Source organism: Anser cygnoides, chromosome 23 (assembly GCF_040182565.1).
Source record: "Anser cygnoides isolate HZ-2024a breed goose chromosome 23, Taihu_goose_T2T_genome, whole genome shotgun sequence".
In the NCBI taxonomy this organism is placed as follows: Eukaryota; Metazoa; Chordata; class Aves; order Anseriformes; family Anatidae; genus Anser; species Anser cygnoides.
The window spans coordinates 1,033,295-1,051,466 of NC_089895.1; the positions used below are offsets into that span (position 1 = coordinate 1,033,295).

The 18,172-nt window shown below is 60.9% G+C and overlaps 1 protein-coding gene across 9 annotated transcripts; it reads right to left on the reverse strand.

The window, feature by feature from the left end:
* Positions 1 to 1,274: 1,274 nt before the first annotated feature.
* On the reverse strand, positions 1,275 to 15,657 carry ATP13A2 (ATPase cation transporting 13A2). Of its 9 annotated transcripts, none has more exons than XM_066981930.1 (29): positions 15,575 to 15,657; positions 11,550 to 11,623; positions 11,011 to 11,178; positions 10,861 to 10,919; positions 10,525 to 10,636; positions 10,341 to 10,417; positions 9,784 to 9,861; positions 9,212 to 9,281; positions 8,661 to 8,795; positions 8,285 to 8,351; positions 8,050 to 8,181; positions 7,709 to 7,876; positions 7,519 to 7,629; positions 7,372 to 7,418; positions 7,073 to 7,261; positions 6,792 to 6,998; positions 6,550 to 6,663; positions 6,230 to 6,386; positions 6,014 to 6,134; positions 5,371 to 5,495; positions 4,734 to 4,894; positions 4,263 to 4,367; positions 4,096 to 4,175; positions 3,728 to 3,880; positions 3,518 to 3,614; positions 3,112 to 3,335; positions 2,752 to 2,903; positions 2,496 to 2,668; positions 1,275 to 2,383 (listed from the first exon to the last, which is right to left on the reverse strand). In XM_066981930.1, exons 1-29 carry the CDS (start codon positions 15,582 to 15,584, stop codon positions 2,213 to 2,215), a joined length of 3,537 nt encoding a protein of 1,178 aa, XP_066838031.1. In that variant the 5' UTR covers positions 15,585 to 15,657; the 3' UTR covers positions 1,275 to 2,212. The 9 variants fall into 9 exon arrangements, with proteins under 9 accessions (XP_066838031.1, XP_066838030.1, XP_047904622.2 ...); XM_066981929.1 differs by having other exon boundaries at positions 10,341 to 10,420; positions 10,525 to 10,639; XM_048048665.2 differs by lacking the exon at positions 15,575 to 15,657 and adding an exon at positions 14,862 to 15,472.
* Between the last annotated feature and the right edge of the window lie 2,515 nt (positions 15,658 to 18,172).

The window sequence follows — 18,172 nt, forward strand, 5'->3', positions numbered from 1 at the left end:
TGAGAAAAAGGGGGAGGGGTGGGGTGGGTGGGGGTGCTCCCATCTCACATCAAGCCTGTTTATCCAGTCCTAACACGGGGCTCTGCAGGATGGGTAAATCCACGGCCCCGACCACATCTCACAGCTGCTGCCCCTGAATTTCTGCCTCCCCCAAATCCCGCGCCCCAGCTCTGCCCCATGTTAAACTCTCCCGGCCGTGAATAACTCAATGCACTTTACACCCGGGGGCTGCTAACCTGGGAATATCCCCCAGAACCAAACGAGGTGTGGGGGGGAGGCAAAAAGCAGCACGGCTGGGCACCTGCTCCAGGCCAGACAGCACGGGGACTGAAACTGCTGGCCCTGATCCTGCCCTGGGCTTGCTGGGGCCAAATCAATGGAAATTTGGGAGCTGCCGCTGCCCCCAGCAGCTTCGCCTTGGGCTGGGCGCCTTGGTGCGGGTGGCAAGCAGAGGTGATGGGTGATGCTCGTGGTTTCGAATCCTGCATCCAGTGTGTGCTGCCAGAGCCCTGCCCAGGCAAAATCTCTGTGGGTTTCTTTTTTTTCTTTTTTCTTCTTTTTTTTTCCCTTTTGCTCAGGAAGCCTGGTTTAATAGCTCAAACCCTGGCTAGGATTTCAGGAAACCTCTTACCTCTGCTTGTGCCTCATTTCCTGATCTAATCCCTAGCTCCGGGAGGGCAGAGAGGCACCGCTAGTGCTTGCGGGGGCTCAGACTCCACAGCTTTCCCTGCCTGGAGCTGGGCTGAGGGGCGGCCGAGAGACCCCCACCCCGCGGCACCGAGCTGCCCCTTCCCTCTCCCCACCTGCAGAGCTCGGCAATTCCCTTTCCAGACGCGGCACCTCCATCTACCGGCTTCTCTCGACTTCCACGCGCCTCCGCTGCAGGAAGACACGCTGCCCGATGAGCGCTTTTGCACGGAGAGCCGTCTTGGCGAGGACATCTGCTTTTTTCCAGCAATTATGTTTTTCTTTTTCTTTTTTTTCTTTCTTTTTTTTTTTTTTTTTCTAGGAAATTCCAGCTGGAAACAGGCTGGGGGTTATTCACAGCTGCTGCGCCACTGCTTGGTTTGGGTTGCTGCCTGTTCCGAAATCCCAGCGGTGCTGTCCCCGGGCTCTCTGCTTTCAGGCATGAGGGACAAAGTGCCCACAGCATTTTCCTGCCCTGGTGGACAACCAAGTGACCCCAAACCCCTCTCACCTGCTCCGCTTGATGCTCTCCACACCACCACCCCGTCCCAGCAGCCCACTCATACCAGCCAGCCTAGGCGAAGTGGTCAAGAAAATAGTGTTAATTTATTAGACACACTCACAACAGCACCGTATGAAAACCAGAAGTGGTACGCCATTCTCCCAACTGCACTTACACCTCTATGCACTGGAACAGAGTTAAAAAATAGAGATCCGGGGTTTTTAATGCTACAAAGCTCCTGCCTGACAGAGACGGCGGCGGGAGCGCTCTGCAGAAGCATCGCCACTGTGTTCACGTGGAGAGGGCTCGGAGGGACTTTGCTGGATCCCATGCCGAAACCTCCCGCAGCTCGGGGAAGGGGATGCTGCCCTTCTAGCTGCTCTGGTGAACCGAAGGGCAAAACCCGCTTCGGCTCTGCGTGAAACGCTCCGAGCCTCTCAGTGGGACACAGCGGTTGATGGCTGGCTCAAGACGCATCCTTCGCAAAGCTGGGGTGGTTTGTAAACAGTTCCTACACATCCAGGGCAGCCCAGGGGAGGAGGAAGCGGGTTCTTCACAGTGAGCAGAGCCCTAAGGCCAGGGTAGGTGCCACCGCCGCCAGCAGGAGAGGGACCCCTGACTTCGTGGCTTTGACCAGCCAGGAGGGCGTGGGGCTCGGGGGGAGAAGAAAGGGAGCATCACCATGCGAAACTCCCCACTGTGCTCCTCCAGCATCTCCCACCGCCTCCTCTCGGCCAGGGCTCAGCTGGACGCGGCCGCAAGACCGGCCACATCCTTTCTGGAGCGTGTGGCTTCACAGCTGTGATGCCGAGGGTCTCCCTGTGGGGAAGACGAGCTGTGCTGCCCATCTTCGGCCACCTGCTGCATCCCTTGCCTGGGACGGACGCCTCTGGGTCACGCTGGAGCCAGGCACAGATGCTTGTGGCCGGCCCTGCTACGAGGCCAAATAAATAAACGGTGGCAGCCGAGCACTGGCGGGCAGCACCTGCCCGCAGAGCAGGGAGGAGGGAGGCTCGGCGCCTGCTATCTCACGGCGATGGACAGCCTGGGAGTAGCGATGAGCGGTTCGTTAAGGGGTGGCCAAGATGGCTGCTGCTGGCTCAGCTCCTTCTCCAGCCTCTTGAAAAGCTTTTTGGATGCTTTCTTCCTGCGCAGCTTGCGCAAGCAGCTGAGCAAGCCGTGGTCCAGGGCGGTCTGCAGCAAAGAGAGGGGAAGGAGAGGATTTGAGGAAGGCGTTGCTCAGACAGGCATGTGGGATGGGACGGGCTTTGCAAAACCCCTGTGAGCCCAATGCCCTCGTGCCCACCTCCAGCACGAAGGCGGCGAAGAAGTTGAGCGTGGCAATTCCCAGCAGCAGCAGCTTGAAATTCAAGTCATCGATGCCCTGCAGCTTCAGCAGGGTTTTGGGGAAGCCCAGCGGATACAGGGTCAGCCATACCATGAGGCCAAAGAGGATGACGAGGACCGCCAGGAAGAGCACTGAGGGCAAGAAGGGAGAGGGCTGTGGAAGAGGCTGAAGGCTTGATTTCCCCCCTTGCCCACACAGCCAGTCTCATCCTCACCATTGGTGTAGAGCGGCTCCCGAAATGGGTACCCCTTGGACATGGCGACTGCCAGGATGAGGTACTGGAAGCCCGTGACGCAGAAGAGGACGGTGTTCTCATAGTTGGGCAGGTTCTGGGGAGCCGTCACCGTGCTGTTCAGTGGCACGTACCTAAGGCAGGCAGGGGAGAAGACAGGGGATCAGAGGGGGGCTTGAAAGGACAGGCGAGAGGAGAGTCTGGATGCTGTGCCACCCCTTGCTCCATCAGCACACAGCAGCCTTTCGCTGCCAGGTGGCCTGATACCTCCTTGGGGTTGGCCAAAGTCAACGCTGTCCCCATCGCTGAACCCACACAAAGGCGGGCAGCCGGGTCCCGTACCAGCTCTGCGAGACGGTGATGAAGTAGCTGAGGACTTGCACAGTGATGAGCAGAGCCGTCTGGAGGAGCAGGCTGCCCAGCACGAGGACGCTGATCAGCGCCCCTTGGGGACGCTCGGCTCCCAGCTCCTTGGCGGGACCCGTCCGACCCATCAGCACCGCCACGGTGGTGGTGATGATCAGGTCGAAGAAGAGGAACTGGAAGTCGCTCAGGTTGGTGTTAATCTGGGAGGGAGAAACCAGCCGCTCTCAGCCAGGAGGGTTAAAATCCAGCCGTGACACGGTGAGTGGGAAACACCCGAAGGCAGCCCCGAGCATGGTGCGGTGCATCCCGCCGGCTGCCCAGAGCGGTCTTCCCACATCCCCCCACGGCCCTGCCCACCTCCTGCCCAGACAGACGGACTCACCGTGTAGAGCAGCAGCACGGACACGAACTGCACCAGGCTGTACAGGGCCATGTACTTAAACACCCCGAAGGAGGTGACCAGCGAGCACCTGCCCTCCCTGCAGACCGAAACAGACCCACTGTGCTGCAAGCCACATTCCGAAGAGGGGACAGAGGCACTGAGACCCCTCCGCCTGGTTTTATCCCCACCACGAAGCTGCTGGCTGCTCACCGGATGACCGTGGGCACACACTCGATGTTGGCAATGCGGGAGGTGAACGGCGATGCCACAGATGCCTCTGCCTCCGAGAGCGAGATGCCCACGTCGGCTGCCTTCAGCGCCCCGCAGTCGTTGGCCCCATCCCCGCACATCCCCACGCAGTAGCTGCGGTGAGAAGGGGTCGATTAGTGACACCAGGACACAGGGAGAGTTGGGGGCTTTGGAGTCCTCAAGGTTGCACCCAGGTATTTGGGATAGTCCCTGTGTTTGGGAGGGGGTGGGATGCAAAACCGAGCTGGGAAAGCCTCCAGCACACAAGAAATTCCTCGTGTCCACTCGCCCCCTTTTACCCCCCCACATCTCAGGCCTGGGGGACTTACTTGAGCTCCTGCAGGCTGCACACCAGCTGAGTCTTCTGGTCGGGCGACATGCGGGCAAAAACTGTTGCTCGGATGAGGATCTGCAAGGAGGGGACGGCTCAGTGCTGGCGCCCAGGGGGCAGCACCCGGCCCGTGGCTCCCTGCAGGAGGGATGGGGACGGGCGAACCTTGGGCAGCAGCTCAGGAAAGTGCTCGCGAACCACAGCGAAGGACTTGCCGTTCAGCGCCAGGTGGCAGGGCTGCGGGAGGCACCCATCCTGCTGGTACAGACCCTGCCAAGGAGAAACGCTCCCTCAGCGCACACCGAGCGGCAGGGAAAGCAGCTCATTGCCTTGATTTTGGATAAAAGGCTTCTTTTACAGATTGCCGTGCCGACTGCCCAGCCCCACAACCGTTGCGTGAGCACTGTCTGAGGAGCACCGCGCAAGCTGCATGCAGCGAGGGCGTTTGGAGCAGCTCTGAGCCACCGTTTCTGGGACATGCTCCCAGAGAAAGGAGCAGGTTACCTTCTCCTAAAGCAGGCGTTTAATAAAGGGGCAGGATCACACTCCCGTTCGCCTCTGAAGACAGCGGCACTGGGAAGAAGCCCAGTGCTCCGGGCTGGGCACAGCCCCCCAAGACCTTGCCTCCAGGCTCACCTCCGGCTGCTCCTCGCCCTGTGAGAGCTCGGCGGGGATGAATTTCAGGGCAGCAGGTTTGTCGTGGCTGGGCGGGCAGGCGCTCACAAAGATGACCTGCTCCTTGGGCTCCACCATGCGGCAGCTCCTGGCCACGTTCACGGCTGTCAGCATGTTGTCTCCTGCAGGCAGAGGCAGCGGTGTGGAGCTATCAAGAGTGATGTTTGCAAGCCAAAAACGGTCCTCGAAGCCTGGCAGGCGCTGCTTGCCTTGCTGCAGCACCCTGCTAGCTGCGCAAATCGGGATGCTCGCGGGACATCCACATTCGTGCCGTCGGGGGTCTGACAGTGAGCAGTTTTGCTGCTTAAGCTGCTCGCACCGGGTCTGAGGGTTAATGCTGCGCTGGTGAAAGAGGAGCCTGCACATCCCCACCTCTCTACAGCTGCAGATCCATCAACAAGGGCAGCCAAGAGGGGCACAATGCAAACAAGTATCGGGGATGCACATAAAAAAGGTCCCGGGAGCCCTCGCTGTGCTTCCTGCCAGATTCAGGCCGCTGATGTCTGGTGGAGAAACCCTTCATCCCTTGCACATTACGGCCCCTCTGTGCCCAATCTCACCCCCAGGCCCAGTGTCCCTGTCCCCCCAGCATCGTCACCTGTCACCATGACGGGGCGGACGTTGGCGTTCCTCAGGAGGCGGATCACGGGCTCGGACTCTGGCTTGAGGACGTTTTTCATGACGAGGAACCCAAGGAAGGTCAGGCTGCTCTCTGCAGAGTCCCTGTCGGGATACAGCGAGCTGTTTGGCTTCAACAAGAGTGGATCGACAGGTGTAAACCGGCCAATCCATCCGGGAGGCAGCCAGCAATTGCTCCAGCATGGGGTAGGGTTTAATTGCTTGCAGGCTGCCAGGATGGGGCAGCTTGCAGGGCAGCAGAGTACAAAACATCCCCCGAACCACTCGAGGAGAGCAGGCGATCCCGCTACCACGATTTGCAGGAGCTGCTGCCGCAAGGCCCCAGCCCACCACCACGTTACCGGCATTTACGGGTATTTCGCAAGCACCAGAGCTGCCTGCAGCAGGAAGGAGGGTTTGGGTTTGACACTGCCACTTGGCCTCTCTCGCCCTGGACCTTTCCCTTGCTCCCTGGCAGCATGTTACAGTCAGAGCTGGAAGCGGCAGCCAGCACTGATGGAAACAGCTCAGGAGCCTGTGCCCTAAATTGGACCTCTGGCAAAGACATGCCTGAAAACAAAGTGAATGGGATCTAAATGGAGAGAAACATTAGTCACGCCAACCTCGTCAGCTGCAGGGCCTCCTCGAAGGTCGTCACCGTGCTCAGAGGTTTGTAAGCCAGAGCCAGGACGCGGAAACCGTCCGTGGTGTAGAGCCGCAGCATCTGGGAGAAATCCGGGGGCACTGCCGACCGCAAGGGAGGAGCAAGGTCACAACGGTTCCCAAATCAAGCTGGGACGCGGAGGCCCAGCGAGGGGAGCCGTGGCTCAGGCACGTACCTGTTTCCTTCCTGCAAAGGCTGGCCACCATCTCCGGTGCCCCCTTGACATAGGCTTGGGCTGCATCCTCACCAGGCAGCTTTGCCAGGACGCTTGTCCTCTGCAGGGAGGAGGAGAAGGGGAAGCGCCGGAGGATCCCCACGGGTGACTGGTGCTTCTGTGGGGGAAAAGGGAGAGTCAGGGCTGGGCAGGAGCTCCTGCCATGGGAGGTGCAACCTCTCTGGGGCTGCGAAGCACAGCACGCTTTGCCACGCAACCCGCGAGGCTCGGGGAATGCTGCAGAAGGGCTGTCGGCACAGCGCAGCCTCCTCTGGGCTCACCCTGCCTGGCGGCTGTTCTGCCTCGGGCGGAGGCTTCATCACGGCCAGGACCTTCGTCCCAAACTGCTGGAAGCTGGGCAGCTCGCCTTCATCCTCCTCCATCATCTCCAGGCGCTGAAACCACGGCAAAGCCTTGCAAGCCCCAGCTCTGCCCCGCGGATGGTTTTAACACCCCCTTTCTCCTCTCCCGGCAGAGCAGACCTCCATCTCCCCGCGGACAGATGCCCCACTGCTTTTCTTACCCAGCCGGTGGATTCCATCATCTTGAGGTCCACGGGGTCCCCGATGGGCTGCGCCCGCAGCAGCGAGACGGTGTGGCAGGCGGCCAGGGCATAGAGCAGGGGGCCGCCGGGCAGGTGGCGTGGCTCGTAGACGACAGGCATGAAACGGTGGTTCTCCAGCGGGACCACTCCCCAGACATCCAGCCCTTCCTCCGTGAGCGTCCCGGTCTGGGGGGATGGAGCAGCGGGTCCGGACCAGCCTCCGAGCTGGAAACTGCGGCGCGGCGCCGCCCGAAACTCACCTTGTCGAAGCAAACCAGGCGGATCTTGCCGCACAGGTTGATGCGGGGAGGGCTGATGCAGAAGATGCCCTGTTTCTTCAGCCTGTTCTGGGCGTAGATGGTGCCCACGGTCATAGCGGCCGGGAGAGCCGGCGGCACGATGACGGTGACGAGGTCGAGGGCACGGATGATGATTTGCCCCACGGGAACCTGGCGCACAAGGGGTGCCTAAGCGGGGTGGGCACCCTTGCAGCCCGCGCATCGGCGCCGGGTCCATCAGCCACGTGCGTGCGGGGATTGAGCAGCTCCTGCAGCCCTACCTGGTTTTTAACCAAGATGAGGATGCTGTACAGCGTGCCGATAAAAGCTGTGCGGGAAAAAGAACGGGCTCCGTTACAAAGCCAAGCGGGGAGCCTGGGTTCAACCGCTCGAGAGGAATCTGGCCGCTCCTGGCAATGCCTCCCTACCCAGGACAGCGAGGAACAGGACAAACTTCACAGAGTCCTTGTAGAACTTGAAGCTGACGGGCTTGGGGTAGAGGATGGAGCTGATGAGATCCCCTTTGGCCGTGCAGAACCCTGCGGGAGAGGGGCAGAAGGTCCGCACGTCCAAAGCCACCGCCCTGAAGGAGACGGCTTGTCCCCTGCGCGCCGCTACCTGTGCGGGTGACCACGGCCAGCACCTCCTTGCCCACGTAGGACTTGGCTTGGATGACCTGCGTCCCGCAGAACAGCGTGTGCCGCCGGTGCTCCTCGGGAGAGTAGACAGCGCTGGCGGCCCCGCTGCAGGCCGGGAGAGGCGTTTTCATCACTGGCACGCTCTCCCCTGCAGGAGAAACCCGCGGCGGTGAGGAACGTCGCAGAGGGAGCTTTATAACCCCAGGGTGTCAGGACGCAGCCAGCCCCTCCGGCAGCCTTTGTGCAGGAACAGGTGAACACAAGAATGGGAAAAGGGGCTGCTGAGACGTGAGGCGTCCCTCCGGGTCCCAGTGCTCTCACCCGTCAGCATGCTCTCGTTGACCATGCACTCGCCCGTCAGCAGCGCGGCGTCGCAGGGGACCAGCATCCCATCCGAGGGGAGGCTGATGCAATCGCCTGGCACCAGGTCCGCGGAGCTCACCACTGCCTCCTCTGGAATAAAAGCCCGGCGTGTCAGGCATCAGCCCCGCACCTGCCTGCCCACCACAGGGAGCCCATCGCCCCCGGGCTGCTCGCGGGCACCGCGCTCACCCACCTCCGTCAGGGCGGCGGACTCGGACGCCGACTGACATCTTGGCCATGTTCTGCAGCGTGGTGCTTTGCTGCAAGGGAGGGAGCCATTAGCAGCCCCTCGAGGGAACGAAAAGCTCAACAAGCACAGCAAAGTGCCCGTAAGACAAACGGGTCTTGAGTGCACCAGGCTGCGAACCACATGCAAGGGCTGAGGAAACCTGCCCCGCTGTTGGGGCACGGGTTGCGCTCAGCCGGCCGCGTTCAGCGCCGGCAGAGATGCCAAGCAGCTTCAGAACAGGGGTTACTCCACTAACATCCCAGATAACCCACCTCCCAGGGCGGGATGGGGTTTGCTAAGCTCTTCCCTCTGTTTTCCCCAGCCCCTGCCCGCCACCAACCTTCCTCGTCTCGTAGAGGGACAGCCCCAGGGAGATGGTGGAGATGAGGAAGATGCAGGCAGCGTAGTAGTAGTAGGCATCGCAGACCCACAGCACGATGCTGAACACTTGGAAGATGTAGAAGGGGTTGAGTACCTGAAGAGAGAGCAGGTTTTGGGGAGGAGAGCTTCCTCCAGACCGCTGTGAGACCTCGGGGCTCCTCGGGAACCCACTGCTGATGCGGAGGAGAAGCTGGCCCTTCCCTGGGGCTGGGCACGGACTAGCTGAATTCTCCCAAGCCCTCCGTCTTCCCCAGCTTTGCTTATGGTCAGGACTCCTGAGGATGCTCTGCAACTAACTGGGGATGCTCCTGTCTGAGCTAAGGGGCAGGATGAGTCCCTCCTCTGCCTGCTCCGATCACTGCCCAAGCTGCCTCTCCTAACGTCCTCTCCCCTCTCCTAACGTCCCCTCTTCCCTGCCAGCAGGGCCAGGCTCTGGGAGCGCTCGCAGGGGCTCACACAGCCGGGGACATGCCGCTCTCTGGAAGCACAGCTCTGGCCATGGATGCGCACCTCCTCCACCAAGAGCCTCGCGTAGGACTTGACCGGCACCTCGATGAGGTTCGGTCCGTAGATCTTCCTTCTGCAGAGGGGAGAAAAGAGCAGAGGGGGAGCAAACAGACACCAGGGAAAAGCTGCACTGCCAACCTGATGTGCCCCATCCCGTGCGATGCAGGAGCCAAGCGAGGGCAGGCCAGCACACCTCTGTACCACTACACCACCTCGCTGCTATTAAAACCCTCTTCTTCCTCCCTCCACAGGCCAGGGGAGCGAGTGGGTGGCACAGTAGCCCCGTGACCTCTGTGTATCACCTGGAAATGGCCCAGATTAACTCCGTGGTCTCATATCCAGGGAATTTGGTTAACGGTGATAAAAGCTACTATTTTAACTCCATTTCATTTCAAGCATGGTAAAGATTTCAGGTGTTTAAATGATGATGCAATGGTCTATTACCACTTGTAACTGAGCCCTCAAAGCTGTCCTTGGTTTTGAGGGCTGGCTGTGAGAAAAATCCCACGCTTCAGAATTTGCTTGACCCTGGAAAAATCTCAACGGGGTGTCCCAGGAAGCTGCTGAATCCCTACCTGGTGTTGTGGTCTTGCTGGTCAAGCCCAGCCTGGGAGAGGTGGAGATCCGCACAGGTCCAGCCTTCATCCAGGACGCTGGCAAGCCCGGGGGGGTAAGAGAAACAAGAAGAAATGGATTCAAAATCAGCAGGAGCCTGGCCCGGCGGAACAAACAGCACGTCCAGGTCCTCGGCGACAAAAAACCCTTTAGGAAAGAGAGAGCATCTTGTTCCTTGGGCTCGGCCACGGCTTGTGGGTGCCAAGGCTGGGAGCAGGAACAAAAGGGGCATAGTCTGGAGATCCGCGAGCAGCGCAGCGCTCATCCAGTGCCCGAGCGAGCCGCTCGGGGCAGCTGCCAAAGAGCTTTGCTCGGGCTCCTCTCCCCACTGCGACAGCCCTGCTCGCTGCCCCACAGACGGTGCCCGAAGGCTTTGCAACACGGAGAAAAGCCCCAGTGCGGACGTGCAACTTACAGATGGGCTAGGACAGTGCTGGGGGGGCTCAGGGGCCAAGAGGAGCAGCACAGGGATGCAGAGAGGCTTGCTGCTACGGGGCGGGGAGGGGGAGAGAAATACCTGACTTTGCAGTACGCCTGCCACCTTTCGATCCAGACGTAACGCAAGCCCTCGAAGAGATAGTAGCGCAAGGTGTTCTTCTGAGCAGAGCAGGAGGGAGAAAAAAAGGGTGTTAATGGCACAGGAGGGCAGCCCCTGCCCAGGGAGAGGATTTACGGGGCAGAGGTGGGGTCGCTGGCGCTACCTCTTCCTTCTCATGGAGCCGGATGGTGTCCCGGCTCTCCTCCTCGTCCGCCACGCCGATGACGATGCTGGTCCTCCGGTCCTCCGGCCTGGCCCCCGGGTGATGCTCCAGGCTGCTTGGGGTGGGAAACCGAGTGTTAATCCCTCCCCATCTGCTGGCACTGCTGCAAGCACAACCCTTCGTAGTCAGGGCTACAGATCCGAAGTGCTTCCCCCACGTAACGTAACGCAGGGGACGGGACAGGAGCTTGGAAAAGCTGCTCAGAAGCACAACCAGCTGTCTCAGGAAGGGTAAATCGGGGTTAAAAGGGCCGTGAGGGATCAGCCCTGCCCTCACCTGCCTTCGCCCAGCGCCTCCGTCCGCACACGCGTGGTGAAGCACTGTCCGAAGCGGTCCTGCAACACACCCGCAGCTGGCGGCAGGGTCCGAGCGGGGGGGAATCGGCAGCCGCCGGCTCCCCGCGCCCGCAGCCCCGCGGGGGCTTACCCTGATGATGACCCAGTCTGCCTGGCCCAGGGCGCAGGGCTCGCACTTCGCCCGCACCTCCAGGCTGGGTTTCCAGTGGAAGAGCAGCAGCAGGAGCCCCGCCGTCAGCACGGAGCACGCGTGGCACAGGGCCACCCGCCACGGCTTGGTCTGGTAGCCGGTGACCTCCTGGAAGGACACGGTGCCACGCGGGCTGGCTCCGAGCTCGTCCGTGGCCCCCTCACGTGCCCCCATTGCAGCCGGGCCCCACTGCGATATCTGCCCCGCAACAGGCTGCAGGCTGGCTCATCCTTATGGGGCTGCCGGCTTATTTACCGATCAACCCCAATAAGGTTATCAATCTTAAACTGATCAAAGCCCCTTGGCGCGACAAGCTGCTCTGGGGCACCGAGGGCAGCTTCACGGCAAGGAAAACACCACAGGAAACAGCTCTCTCGTTCTACTGCTTGCAAACAGCCTTCTTCTGCTGATAATAAACGGTTTTCTGCCAGCCCGCCCCCAGCTCGCCTCCCTCCCCGCACCGAAGCGCTCGGACGTACCATGCAGGATTTATCGGCGTCTTGCTGCAGCGTCCCGTAGCCCGGCCGCGGGCTGCCCAGCAGCCTGCTGCTGTCTGCAAAGTCAAAGAGGGGGAAAACGCGTTACCGACGGGCGCCGAGAGCCTCGCCAGACGGGTGGCAGTGGCTCGAAAGGAGCCAGAGAGGCAGGTCCTCGTGCTGAACCGCTACGAGACGTCCTTGGGAGCGCCAGCACCGGGACCTGCAGCCTCACCTGCCTCCAGATCCCAGGCTGATGGAGGGAGGGGAGGAACCCGGAGCCGCTCAGGGTCGCAGCAGCCGCGTGGGCAGGGGACACCCCAGAGGTCCCCGGCCAGCCCCGTGCCGGCTCCCGCCGCACGTGACGGTCATGCGGGCGATGCCAAGGGAGCCCGGGGAGAAAAGCTGGCACGAACAGCGGCTTAGAGCCAGGGGGAAGGGAGCAGAGCTGGTGCAGAGCCAGGTCAAGCGCGCGGCAAGCTTTCCCGAGCCGCTTTTCACGCTTATTTGCTCCCCGCGTTTCCTCCTGCCTGCCGGACGTGGCCTGGGCGCTGGGAAACGGCCGCAAGAGCCGCTTTTTGTCATTTCACCTGCAGGTTCAGCAACCCGCCATGCGACGCCCTCACAGCCCTAAAACAGCCGGGACGCCTCAAAATCCGCCCTGGCCTGAAACCCGCGGCGTGCCAGAGCGCGGAGGCAGCGGGGCCGGGCCGATGCCCCAGCCACACGCACCGCTCTCGCTGCTCGCACAGGCAGGCATCGCCCCGCGGGGCGCAGCGGCCGCGGTCTCTTTGAGCAGCAGCGTGGGAAGTACCACGTGGCACGAACACGAACGCAGCCCTGCAGCCAGCAGACGGTTTCCTAGCTGGCTGCAGGTTTCCAGGAGGGCACCGGGGCGGGCTGCGTTACCGATTTGTTCGCTGCACGCGGGTGTCGCAAAGGAGCTCCTGGAAAAGCCACCCCGGCCGGATTCCTGGCGCTGCTGGCAGCCCTTCGCAGGGCTCCGTCCAGCCCCAAAAGCTCGTCTGCTGGGGGCAAGAGGCCCAAGGGAGGGTTCGATTCAAATAAAAGCCCTCACGGGAAGGGCTGTGCAGCCCGTGAGGAGGGGCGAAGTCGGACTCTTCCCCAGCAGGCTGCAGGAGGGGAGCCAGCTGAAATGCCGTGCAGGTGACCCGTTTGCTCCCCGCAGCAGGCAGCACCGCTGCCTTTCCACCTCGCCTCCCCGCTCTCTGCGGCACTGCTCTGCCTTTCCTCACCCTTCCCTGCAAACCGCAGAGCTTCTGGAGGAGTGTGCGAGCACTGCCACACCTGGTCCCGGCGCAACACTTGCACGACCCCATCCCCGTGGGTTTTCTCACCTCCTGCGCCCATCCTGGCAGCGTCCCAAACACCACGAGCGAGCAAAGCTCTCGCCTGACTCCCCCAGCCTTACCCCGCCGGCTGCGGGGCCGGGACGGGGTCGGGATGCCCCTCGTCGCCTTGCCTGCCGGTGGATGTATCCGGGAAGCATCCGGCGCCGGGAGAAGGGAGGGAGGGCAGAGCGCAGTGAAGCTGCGCGACCAGTTTGCTCCGCAGCGGCCACACCTCGTCTGCAAACACGGCGCGGGGGCAGCCGCATCCCTCCTCCTCCTGCCCCCGCAGCAGCGGTTTGCCCCCGCGGTGAAGGGCTGGAAGTGATTGCTTCTGTCTCTGGAGCGGTCGCAAACTCAGCCAGGTGAGGAGGGAGCAGCGGGAGCACCTGAACCAAGGAGCCCTGTGAGCTGCCGGGGGTGCAAAGGGAACGGGAGCAACGTACCCCCGCCGACCCCAAAGCGCTGCTCTAAGGTGCTACCTGGCACCCTTCCGAGAAGCAACACAATTCCTGCTGCTGAGGATTGGGGGAAAACAGGGCAGAAACATGCTCAGGGCACCCTGGGAGCCAGCGCGTGTCCTAGCAGGGGCTGGAGCACCCTGCACCAGACCAGAGCTGGACACCTTGAGCCTACGCGTCTCGTGGCTCTGAACACCCCCCCGAAAAGCAACCCCAGCTGGGGACCGTTTGCACGTGCCAGTGCTGGTCCTGCCCCGAAATTTCACCCCGAGAGAAAGCAATTCTGCCCAGCAGCAACACGCACACCGAAAGCAGAAGGACACCGGTCCCAGAGACCTCCTCTGCAAGCTCCCTTTGCAGCCGCAGCCTTTTTGCGGGCACATTTCTCGAAGCAAACCCCAAGGGGACTTGGAGATCTTCCTCTGCTCTCATGGTCCCCACCAGATGCTCCCTGCTCCACACAGGGGTTCCTGAGCATCCTCCTCCCTCCCTCCACAGGCGGGCTGGAAGTTGCACAGGAGAAGAGGAACGTCCAGCCTGCAAGGGCTGGCCCCCGCTGGTCGGTGCGATGGGGCTGGCAAGGTCCATCCAGGCCCTTGGAGATGGGGAAACAGAAAAAATCAGGAGGAGCGGAAAGCCAGGAAGGAGGGATGAGGGATGGAAAACTGAATGTGTCAGCGTCTGGGTCACATGCAGCAATATTTAAAAGCTCCAAAGCCAGACCCAGCAAGGGGTTAAATGCTGATGAGATCTCATCAGTTCTCTCTCCGGCGCTTTTTCCAACATAAACTCCCTGTGCAGGCTACCGGAGAGAAACAGGACAGCCTGCCTGCCACGCATCCGGAGCCAAACGTGTATTTCCAGGCGGTCGGGTCCTACCCAGACGTGGCATCATCAGCCGTGGGAGCACAGACAGGAAAAAGCCCCAAGGCTGGGAGAAACAACAGGATGAGACGGGCTCAGCAGCAAGAGCTACAGGGTCTGTACATGGAGGACCGGGTTCAAGCTTTGCCGTTGCTGGTAATCCTGGGCAAATCTCTCTCATCCACCTGCAAGCGCTCGGGATGGGTGGAAAAATAAATCCTCGTAGGCAAGGAGCCCCCCGCAGCAGCCCCAAATCTACCACGGGTGGATTTTGGTGACTTATTTCGCCCTCGCTGGGCTCGCACCTTGCAACGAGGGATTGTGCAGGAGCGGGCAGGCGGCAGCACGGGCAGCGTTCGCTTTGCCACGTGCTGACGACGCCGGCAGCGATAAAGGCCTTCCAGGAAGCGCGGCTGCAGGGCACTGGCGTTTCCCCCCCGTCGGGCATCGGGGACTGGCGGGCCCTCTCCTCACGCCCCCGCGCCGCGTGCCGGCCCGCGGCCAGAGCCGGGGCAAGCACCCGGCGGCTGCGGTGGAGGAGCACCCTTCTTGGGCAAGCCCAGCGAGGAGAAAAAATCTGACACACGTATATCCCGGCCCCCCGCGCTTCCCCAGACGTCGGTTGAGTCAAGGGCTCCTACCTTGCTCAGCGCCCACCTTCCCGTGGCCTCCCATCTCCGTTTGGGCGCGCTGAGCCAGGAGCAGGGCACCTCCCGTCCCCGCTGCTGGAGCCAGGCCGCTTCTCCCCTGCCAGGCCTCCCGCAGGAGCCCCGGGGAGCCTCAAATTCGGCGGTGCGATGGGAAAAGAAAAAAAACAGAACAGAAAAAACCAAGCGGCCGGGGTTTGACCCCGAGCGCTGCGCTGCCGGAGCGAGAGACGGGCACGAGGCAAGGGCCCGACGAGGGGGCAGCGACGAGGGCCCCGCACCCCCGCCCTTTTCCTGCCGCCGGGCGCTTCCTCCCCGGGCCGCCTTCGAGCGGCTCCGCTCGGGGCCGGGGAACGCGGAGCCGAAGGGAAGCGGAGACGGGCGGAGCTCGCGCCCTGCCGCCTGCGCCCGGTCCTTTCGCATCCTCACAGACCGCACCGCCGGCACGGACGCTCTGCTCCAACGGCCCCGGAGCAGCCGCGGACCTGCCGAGCCTCCGGGGCCGGGGCACCGCAGCGCCTCGGGGCGTGCGGCGGCGGTGCCGGGGCTTCGTTTCCCCGCATCGTCCCCGCACCTCGCGGGGCCGCGCGTCCCGCAGGATGCGACCCCCCCCGGGCTGTGCTCGGTACAACCCCGGGCCCCGCTCGGGCCGCCACGGGCCCCTCGCGGGATGCGGCCCCGGCACCCCCCCTCCCCCCCCCGCTGACCTGAGCTCATGGCGGGCCCCGGTTGCGGCGGCCGCCCCGGGGCCGCGGCCCCACGCGCACCGGGCGGCGGCGGCGGCGCAATGGCGGCGCGCGGGGGCTGCCGGGAGTTGTAGTCCTGCCCCTCAGCGAGGAGACGCCCCCGGGGTTGCCCCCGAAAGGGACTCGCGAGCCCTGCGCGACCCCGCGGCAAAACGGCCGGGTCCTGCCCCCAAGGGGGCTCTGCGCCCCCGCGGCTTGTGAGGAAACGCAGCCGGCTGCGGCCCCAAAGGGCTTTGTGCCCCCCCACCTTGTGAGGAAACGCACCTGCCTATGCCCCCAAAGGATTTTGTGCCCCCAACCTTGTGAGGAAACGCACCCAGGTGTGCCCCCAAAGGGCTTTGCGCCCCCCACCCACACCAGGCTCTGCATCCCCCCCTCCCGAATTGCTTGCACACCCCCCTGCACCCTCGGCTGCAGCAAGTGTCCCTCAGGGAAGGCTCCAGGGAAGGGGATGCTGAAGCCAGTAACCCCAAACTTTCCTCACGCGGGGGAAGCAGACCTAAACACACCCCCCCAGCAGGCTGCACGGGCTGGAGCCTGGGCTCTTGGGTCCCCAGCCGCTGCAAAACCAGTGCCAGAAAAAGCCAAGGCCCGGCTCAGCTGCAGCCCCCGCACGTGCAAAGCGGTCACACTCCCCCCTGCACACGCAGGCCAGCCTCACGTAAGGTTTCTTTTCAGGAAGGGAGGTGAACCAAATTTTTTCTTTGGATGGGGGCTCAGCTATGGTCCGTGCTTCCCCGTGAAGCAAGAGGCGAAGCAGCTTTGTGCTTACACTACCTGCAGTTAGGCAGAACTGGGAAAATAAAGACAAAAACAAAAATAGAATTTGCATGGACAGTCGAAGCAGAGAGGAGCTGCTTCCACCAGAGGAGCTCCTCACTGTCCTGCATTTCCATACAGCTCACTTCAACTACTCTGCATAACTTTTAACCAAAACAAAGCAAAACCCAGTTCATTTGTATTCCAAACCCATGTAACTGAAGAGAAAGACATACTGGGAGAGGAGCCCTTTGGCCTCCCAGTGGAAGCTGGTTGCAAAGCCTTTTTTTATTCAAGTTGTTCCAGGGAACCCCTTGGCTTTAAGTGGAGAGGTGACATTTTGAAGCACCGAGATACAAAGCAGACAAACATCTGTGTCGTAAAAGTGATAACAACACATCCCTGCAGCAGGGACGTGTGTACAGCACCGGTTCTTACCCAACCTTAACCACAGCTCACCCAAGGCACAGAAGGGAGGGGAAACACAGGGACATGGAAATGCAGCCTGTCAGACATAACTCGTAGGTGTTAAACGTGTGACCTATGGGACTCTGTGTCACATCAAATCTCAGGATCAAAGATGTGTAGCTCCAAGAAAAAAGTTATATAATTCTGCAAGTGAGTATTGAAAGATCAGCCTGGCTTCTCAAGAAACCCGCAAGGCTTTCACTGCAGGCAGAAACATAAGGAAAAGAAAATCATTTTGTGGGTAAGCCTTTCCAGAGCTGTATAGAGCAGCATTTTTACACCACCCCACTACCTGTAGCTGCCCACTGGCTGTTACCAGACCGTGCCTCAGCAGCAGTGCACCATCATGACATTTCTAGAAGACTTTTACTCATCTCAGCAAAAATCTGTTAAACAGTGAAACAGAAAGCCCTTCCCGTCTCACCACCCCTCCCAGTCTCTCATATTCTTATCAGGATGTCAGGATTACCCACAGTTGGGATTTAGAGAACATTTCTCTGAAAGTTAACAGCAGGGCTTTTCACCAAAGTTCACCAAAGCTGGGGCTCTGGACTGGGCACTCCACATCAGGGTAAATCCAACTGAAAAATTCTTTTTCCCCTAACATGCACAGCACTAAGAATGCAGCCTTTTGCAGGAAGTAACACCCTACCCTGGATATCTCAAGCCTGAGAAATCTGGAGCTTAGAACCACTTGTGCTAAAGCAGAGGAAAGAAAAAGCATCAACACCATTTCATGCTCTGATAAATCTTAGCTATTTTAGGACGTAGAAAAAAATAAGCTTCTCAGCAGGGCCATGTCAAGACAGCTCATTTCCAGTGATTTCACTGGGATCCCCCCCCCATTACATTGCTGTAAGGAATCTCAGGAAGGACACAAAGACCTTACCAGTGCCAGTTGCCACTGCCACCAGTATTTTGCCCCACACCTGCACCCTCTGAGCACCAGGGCCTTGCTTTGCTCCATATCAAGGAGCCCAGGTAGAGACTTCAGAACAGAGTGAGATTCTTCCAACACCTCCCCCTGTTCCCAGCCACTGCCCTTGTTTTCTCCTTGCTCATCACCACAACGCTCACTGCTTACAGATCTCCCTGAACACTCTGTTCACCGTGAAGATATAGGGTGAAGCTGATTACAGAAATCTCTCTATTTATCTCTGCTGTGGGGCCACTTTCTAAATCACATCCCACAGCAGAGTCTCAGAGGCGACCGCAGCCTCTGATACACTCAGAAATGCAAACCAGAAAGGTCTGGGATTCTCAACGACAAGCTTACCCACTTGCCCAAGAAGCAGAGGCATTGGTTCAGTATTGTTAGTAAAGCAGGAACTC

What these genes read in the sequence shown, in the direction of transcription:
- ATP13A2 (XM_048048662.2), bottom strand. Translation starts at nt 14,895, where the DNA reads ATGGGAGGCCACGGGAAGGTGGGCGCTGAGCAAG. An exon ending in TGATGGAATCCACCGGCTGG is followed by an intron (nt 6,664 to 6,791) that starts GTAAGAAAAGCA and finishes CCGTGGTTTCAG; the next exon opens with CGCCTGGAGATGATGGAGGA. An exon ending in CCGCCCCGTCATGGTGACAG is followed by an intron (nt 4,895 to 5,370) that starts GTGACGATGCTG and finishes CTCTGCCTGCAG; the next exon opens with GAGACAACATGCTGACAGCC.